We start from the raw sequence: 8,411 nt of genomic DNA, 5'->3' as shown, positions 1-8,411 counted from the left end.
CACTTCACTACACTTCACTACACACGCTGCTTTTCTTACGCTAGTCACAGTCCGAAACTCGGATCAAGTCTCTCGCTATAATTTCATCATTACAACATCAGGGATAATGGACTAAACGGATGATTGGGTTCAGTGTGAGGGAGTTAGTTACCTAGGCAACGCATCTAATTTTGTGTAATATTATATTACAATAATCGTGTATTTTATTTTGGCGTCGTTTCACTTCTAATTAATTAGCTAATCGTCGTATTGGAGTGCTGTGTTCAGTGCATGTGGATTCATATTTCTTATTTCGTTTGTGCAGAATATCTGTCTGCGACGAAGACAAGTTTGGTCACAATGAGTTCATCGGAGAAACCAGAGTTGCGCTGAAAAAACTCAAGTTCAATCAGAAGAAAAACTTTAACGTGTGTCTAGAGAGGGTCGTGCAGGTGACGCTTTTATACACGTACCGCATTATAACAAGCATTGCTGAATTCACCAGAATAACCAAATATCGCCTCTCTCTTTCCTAAAGACCAAAAGATCTTCGACTGCAGGCGGAGCGCGAGGAATCACCCTCTATGAGGATGAGGTGAACGTTTAAACGAATACTGACCTAACAATATATCTGCATTAAGCTTAAGGTCCGATTCGGCCCTGGATGCATTGTAATTGGCATTATTTTACGAACTGTGCAACTATATAGGCTAATTATATACAAGCCGATGTACTTAAGTACTTTTTAAAAAGTATGCCAACTACAGAAGTTATATACATAAGTCTGAGCTCAAAGTAATGCTTTTTTTGCAATTAATGCATTGTAATTTAAATGTATATTAAATGCATCTGAAAATACATGCATGCACGTGTGCATATTTATATAGACATTATGCGAACAAAAACTTTTATCTTGGATGCGATTAATCATTTGACAGCACCAATTTAAATATTTATTTTGTATTTAAACATATGAAGTTTTATAGTACATTTCAGATATGTTAACTTTAAATGTAAAATCAAGTAACACGCTACAATTGAAATTTAGCTTGGTATGTTGTTGGTCAATGAGTGTACTTTAAGCGTGACACTTAAAATGTACTTTCAAACCTTTATTTTGACATTTACTACAAAGTGCACTTTTTAAAAGTTTAAAAATAGCTTTTCGATTTGAAGTGTACGTTCAACACCACTAAAGGAATAGTTCACCCAAATATGAAAGCTACGGCATGTCTTACTCACCCCCAAGCCATCCTAGGTGTATATGCCATTCATTTAAAGCTCCGTAAATCAGATATATTCATCGTAAAAAACTAACCTATATGCCTTCGGGGGGTTATCACATGTCCTCAAGCAGTTCCATCTCCTTCAGAGGACATGTGACAACCCCCCGAAGGCTTATAGGTTAGTTTTACGTCTCAGTACATCCTGTATATTCAAAATAATGGTCCAGCATTACCAAGGTTGGGAGAGCCAGGATACTTTTTTTTTTTTTTTTTTTTTTTTTTTTTAAAGTCATATACACCTAGGATGGCTTCGGGGTGAGTAAAATATGGAGCAATTTTCATTTTCGGGTGAAGTATTCCATTAAGTGCACTTCATTAACTGAGTTTTACAGATTAGACCTTTTCACACGAGAGCTTGATTTTGTGCATCCTGTGTATTTCGGTCATCGCTGTTATGTGCATTAGCATAATAAATGTGCTTTTTATGGACGAACTCTCCCGTTCTCTCATCACCATCCACACCGTGTTGTGTTTGTATGCGTGTAGACTGGGAAGGACGGCGCTGAGATGGAAGAGAGAGGACGGATCCTGATATCTCTCATGTACAGCACTCAGCTGAGTCGTCTCATTGTAGGCGTCGTGCGCTGCGTTCACTTAGCGGCCATGGATGCCAATGGCTATTCTGATCCTTTTGTCAAAATGTGAGTAACATTTATATGCATTACGTTTAGTATGTGTTTAGGAAACACTCTTAATGTAAAGTATAGGCTCACACAATAATTTCACCTTTTTGAAATAAATGACAAAATGAAGCTCTTCACGATATTTTAATTTGCACCCGTATATACATGTAAATACATAAAATGTAAAAAAAAAAATAATAATTCTATATTATATTCCATATGAGTATATATTTATATATACATAAGAAATATACATACATACATGCATACATTCATACACACACACACACACACACACACACACACACACACACACACATATATATATATATATATATATATATATAAACTTATTTTGGATGCGTTTGACAGAACTAAAAGAAATGATATAATTCATACTAACTGTAACAGGATTGTTTATTTCTATAATTCAGTAAAAATGCTTAAATGTGACGCTATATTTGTATGAATGGACATAGATGTCTGAAACCTGATATGGGAAAGAAAGCAAAGAACAAGACGCAGATCAAGAAGAAAACACTCAATCCTGAGTTTAATGAGGTATGTTGTCCCCCTTTAATTACGACAAACATGTATTTTGACAGGAAAAATGTGTCAAATTTCATATTTATCATTCAATATTTTAATCTACTGACAGCACTATCAAATATATTAATGTTTAATTATATGTGGTCCAACATTGTAACAACAGGAGGCCTCATCTTTCGTTGCTTGGATCTTCTTATCGAGTGTTTTTCCATGTGAACTGTTGTTTTGCAGGAATTCAGTTATGAAATTAAGCATGCAGAGCTGGCCAAAAAGACGCTTGACATCTCAGTATGGGACTATGACATCGGAAAATGCAATGACTATATAGGTATTTACTTTTATTGTAAAATGTGTAATTTGATCTAGTTTTTCTGAAGCGTGTTTATAGCTGGTAACGTTTAGGTCGGTCGGGAGAGACAGACTGCTGTTACCTCATGCATGCATATGTAAGAACTTTCTCAAAAGCGCTTTTTCATGCTTCTCTTTTAATCCGCTTGTACACCACAAATTTTCCCTAAAACTGAGTTTCGCAGACTTTATTTCTCCCATTTAATCGATTGGGAAAAGAAAACCCATTGACCCCATTGAACCAGAAGTGCTAAAAAATATATTTTTGGGTTTTGCCAGAAAAGCATCATCCCTGCAGCACTCGATAGTCACTTGTATTTCTATTTTTCATCCCATTCACACATACATTTAAGCATAATTTACATTTTTTTCTTCACTTGCACTATGTATTGGGTACATCTTTGACAGACAGCATGTTGAGCCACTCGGTCCACCATTTTCTTCTTCTCGGAAAGCAATAACGTAGTCAAAACGTCTAGTGTGTGTTTTCCAGGAAATACTTGTACTTCCCGGACCTCTGCAGGTTTCTCGTAAATAATAATACCGTGCATTGTGTATGTTATTTCTTGACAGACAAGACGCAATATTCAGTTTTTGCAAATTTGAAAATCCAAGTCCATTTATCTAACTAGTGAAGGAGTGGTTTTGATGCACAGTTGTTCTTATTGTCCCTAATAGCAACAATACTGAACATATTTAAACCCATGAAAATGCATATCCTGCATTTTTTCCATCATTACCTCATAGCATATCTTGGCTCATTTAGATATGTCCACTTGTTATCCTCTAAAGACGTCGATTCCAGGTGTAAACGTGGTCTAGATCCTCATTATGCTTCTGTCTGACCATAGTGCCTTCATTTCACGTTGAAAATGTCCTATTCGTAAATGTTTCAGTTAGTCAATGTGCAATAACAACACGCATCTAATATTTTAATGCAACTAATATTTCCCGATCAGGAGGCTGTCAGTTGGGCATCACTGCTAAAGGCGAGCGTTTGAAGCACTGGTATGAATGCCTCAAGAACAAAGACAAGAAGATCGAGCGCTGGCACACTCTGCTCAACGAGAACCACGTCTCCAGCGATTAGGCTCTTCAAGCGTTCTGCATGCCTTTAAGTTGTACTCGGCCCCTTTCGCAACTCCATTCCCCTCCACTAACTGCATATCTTGGGCTATACCGACCTTGCTCTTGTCCGGCTGACACGCGATATGCTTTGAGAAACAAAACGATGTCTGGAGCTTTTCTGTTCACCCGACCTACACAGACGGCTGTAGGTCAGCGCTGAAGTGTAAGTTGCGTCACACTCACTAATCTGGCCACGGTAGCGATGTGTTTTTAAGTTCTAGTTTAGGAACAACCGTAGAAACTCCAAATGATTATCTTGTTGTGGGAATGCATCGGTATCACGTCTCTTATCAATCTCTCTTATTAAAAAGCGTTAGGAAAGTCTTGTCCTTACAAAAAGAGGCTGATACAGAATGTACAAGCCCTATTTTAACCAGTCTAAGAATGTTTACAGGCCATACAGAATGTCAGGTAAAATTACTTAATTATATTTAGTGACTTATTTAAATACCTTTAACATCACGAGTCAGTGTTATTTTCGTTTCACTGATATATTATAGTTTTTTGTTAATATTTGCGAATTAGATTTTATTTTTATATTTTTAAATATCACTTTAATTTTAGTTAGAGTTAATAATTTGGCTTTTATTTATTAATTTATTTATTTTTTAAACGTCTATATATATTTTATACATTTTTATGTATTGTAGTGTTTTACTACTACAAGTTAAACTGAATTTTTTTAATTATTTTTTTTGGTTTCAATTTTAGTTAGCTGTAATAATCCTGACGTGAGGTCAAAAGAACTAGCTAGTTGTTTCAGACAAACAGGCAAGCAACATGTAGGGATGTTTACATAGCACAGATAAGACTAAATCCAAAGAATGTCCAAACAAGAACATTTTAAAGCATTATCTGTTCGCCAATGGTACATTTAGACTTAGCTTAGGTAGTCGAATGAATACGATTTTATAATACATTGCTTTGTGCGTCTGGTTTACAACAACACTGTTACTGTATTACTGTATGTAAGCACACTGTTCCACTAAACCCTTCAAACATGCATCCTTTCTGTAATGTGCTGAAAATACAATCGCCTTGTGTGAAGACAACAATTAATGACGACGTACGTGGATAAATTAAAAATAGCCCACTGCATCATGCGGCCGTGACGCAAGCAAAGATTACTGTAATAAGAAAAAGTACTGCTGTCCGATCACACGTGAACACTGAAAGCTAAGCACATTTACAATGGAATGACCTCAACGTTTCTATTCTTTGCTGTTATTATAACCAGCCCTCATGCATGAGAGTGTCTTTGGTTATAGTGAATACAATCCATTCGCTTTGTATAATTTACTCCCCGTAGATGAAATTACCGTTCACCAGCCGGCACTCGGTGGCGACGCTTCTGGGTTTCTCAGGAACTCCAAAACAGAGCTGCTTTACGTTAGGCCTACTGCTTGCATCCGAGCTGAAAAAAAAGACCAGAGGGGTGGTTTGTGCTACGTTTGGAAATCTCCACATTTCCTAAAGATTTTTGGAGCTTCGAAGAATTGTAGCCAAACCCAAATACGCGAATGATGATTCGCCGATTCTGAGCAAAATGGTTTGCTGTAATGCAGCAAATTAAGAAAATGTTGCATGCATTGCAAAAAAAGGAAAGAAAACATGAAAATCTTCCTCTAGTACAACTATTTAGTCATTTTTAAACCGAGGTGCATTTACTCGAAACGCAAACTGAGCATATTCGCTTTCTGAGAAACTGAACGGAATGAAGTTAGGTTATGCTTAAAACAAGAAAAAATACCTGTTAATAGGAAATGAAAACTTTTTTTGAGCCCATTGTATTTAAAAACTACATGTTGATGAGTTTCTCAGAAAAAAACAAGGATCATGCACTTTTGCTTCTCAAGTAAATGCACTATACCTTTGGAGACAAAAATACTAATAATTCAAATAATAATGTGTCATGTTTATTCCATTTATTTCTTAAATTTTGTTTTGTGAAATCCTCTTGGTAGGATGTTGTCCACGCAAAGACTAACTTATTTAAACTTTATGAACCACAATTAAAACTATATTTCATACTATACACGTTATTTGGTCCTATAACGCCAAATAACCATCAATGATTGTGAAAAGATATTTGAACAAAAGCATTTCAAAGCCGATCGTTTCCCTTCACGGTGCCTGAACTATATCAAATGTTGGTCAAATTAGTATTTAAGCAATAAAGATTGCTTACCTTAAGTATGTGAGGATGTGTATTTAATGTCCCGTTGCACGTTCAACAAGTAAATAACTAAAACTATCTATAAATCTTTGAATATGCAGTAAAGGGAGATTCAACTAGAAGAAACCAGAAGCGTTGTTTGACATCACAGAAGATTTTATGGGTTCATGCCATGAAGATAGAAGAGAATAAACATAAAAAATCTTCCAAAAAAAGTGTTTATTGCTACCGCTCTGAAAAAACCCTGGAAATTATGATTTATTTTAAGTGATATGGTGCTTTGCGTTTAAGTCTCAAAGGGTAAGCATCCCCAAAAAGGACTGTTTTGGTCAAGACTGGTGGACAATGATCACATATTAATGCATTCAGACCATCTCTGAACAAGCAACTTTGCAAGTAAATTAACTTATTAGAATAAAAAAAAAAAAATGCATGACACGACCCCTATAATATTTTGTAGTCCAGAGTCATTCAGGTCTTCAAAATGATGAATGTGATCTTACTGTATTTTTTCACGAGACCTTCTTCTCACGCAGAGCTATCTATGATATCTGTCATTTGCAAAAAAAAACAAAAACTAAATATAGCACACTAGTCTGATATTTTAAGACCATATTTGCCAGTTTAGTTTGTGAATGTTTATTGGTATAAATTTGTTCTTCTTTCATTAATGATGCAATTGTATATATATATATAGTGCATGTACTTGCACAGCAGGGAAGTGTTTACTGTATGTCTGAACTTTGCATGTAAAGATTTTACTTGGAGTTCAAAACACAGAGGCCAATAAAAGTCGAAATAAACTGCAGTCATTGGTTGACTTCATTCATTTTTGTGCATTGAGAAGTCTTTCATAATCCTTATGAGGTTTTTTAAAGGAAAGCCCAATAGGACTTAACTTCCTTTATCATCAAACTTTGATATAATTATAAATGAACAAATTAATATTTAACACTTTGAATTGGATTTTTGTATCGGTCCCATCTGGAGCGCCACGAATTTGTGAACCATTTATGAAAATACCCAAATTTGAGCAATATTTTCAAATGAATACGTTTTAGATTTTAGACAATTGTAGACATAATTTGTTGAAACTAATATTATAAACCTATTACTTTTTTACATGTAATTTCTTGTAGACCATCTTTAGATCTCTAGATCTCATCTCTAGATAGTATAGTCAGGTTGAAATTAAATTTATTGAACATTTATTGAACTTTAGTTTGAAAACAATGCAGTGGAATTGTTTGGGATTTACACAACTTTCAAAATGGTTTTAATAATTTGTCTCTTTTTTTGTTCGGCAGGTTGTTAAACAACAGTACTGAACGCTTTACTTCTGTCCTTCACAGCCTTGTACTTGACTTCCTGTCAATAATTAAATATAACCCTGAATAACGTCTATTCCTGGGTTGTCTTGAAAGCCCGGCTGTCTTTAGGTTATGTCGCATCTGATTTAGCTTGAGGAGATTGTGTGACAAAAAAAAGCGGAACCTTCTGTTTTGTTTCTTGCGATTCATTTAGGAGTTTTCAAATATTTGCTAAAGAAAAGGCTGCGTAAATATTGACCAGCTGACGTCTAATTGCGTTGGCGAACATTTTGGGACACATCCCAGACAATTCTTGGTCAGATTTACAATACTAGGCCTGAGTCCACCCAAACTCTGCAACACAAAGGGAACTTAAAAATGATTTGTAATTCCAGTTGTTCATAAAATGCATTCTTGGTTCATAAAATGCATGGCCTAGGTTTTCATCGAGGATATCTTGATATTGCTGTGTTGATGTTTCTACCCTGACCAGTTCTCCAGTCTGTGCCCATGAAACATTTCATAATAACTTGTACTGCCATTAATTGATACTATAAATATATTTCCTCTCTTGTGAATTGTGCACACACTGATGCAACATTTTGTCCGCCTGCTTGATCACATTTTACCAATGCCTAAAAATAGCACGAGACAGTTGATATTTTTTACTGTTAGGCTAATTATACACTGCTGAAAAACCTGCAAGCTTTCTTTGGACAAGGACGCTGGGATCATTTATTCCGGCTCTTGAATATAATCACTTTACTCTTTAGGGTCCGGTATTGTAAGTGCGCATGAAGATGACTCTACAGTGGGAACACACACACATACTCACCTCTTTTCTTTTGAGTCACACACACACACACAACATCACACACACGCACTCACACACACACACACACACACACACACACACACACACACACACACACTCACACACACGCACTTTCGCACACACACACACGCACTCACACACACACACACAGACACACACACACACACACACTCACAC

At 35.8% G+C, this 8,411-nt stretch overlaps 1 protein-coding gene across 4 annotated transcripts in view; it reads left to right on the top strand.

The window, feature by feature from the left end:
* The window catches only part of rph3ab (rabphilin 3A homolog (mouse), b), a 16,506-nt gene extending 9,609 nt beyond the window's left edge, over positions 1–6,897 (top strand). For all 4 annotated transcript variants that reach the window (XM_043245921.1, XM_043245923.1, XM_043245919.1 and 1 more), the window contains exons 11-16: positions 305–431; positions 518–574; positions 1,752–1,906; positions 2,368–2,449; positions 2,669–2,765; positions 3,745–6,897. In XM_043245921.1, the coding sequence (XP_043101856.1) occupies positions 305–431; positions 518–574; positions 1,752–1,906; positions 2,368–2,449; positions 2,669–2,765; positions 3,745–3,875 (649 nt within the window). In that variant the 3' untranslated portion in view covers positions 3,876–6,897. The remainder of the gene's footprint in view (positions 1–304; positions 432–517; positions 575–1,751; positions 1,907–2,367; positions 2,450–2,668; positions 2,766–3,744) is intronic.
* Positions 6,898–8,411: the final 1,514 nt, after the last annotated feature.

The sequence above is a fragment of the Puntigrus tetrazona genome, chromosome 7 (assembly GCF_018831695.1).
Source record: "Puntigrus tetrazona isolate hp1 chromosome 7, ASM1883169v1, whole genome shotgun sequence".
Classification (NCBI taxonomy): domain Eukaryota; kingdom Metazoa; phylum Chordata; class Actinopteri; order Cypriniformes; family Cyprinidae; genus Puntigrus; species Puntigrus tetrazona.
The sequence above is the reverse complement of the archived record's forward strand: the minus strand, read 5'-3'. Positions and strand labels throughout refer to the sequence as shown.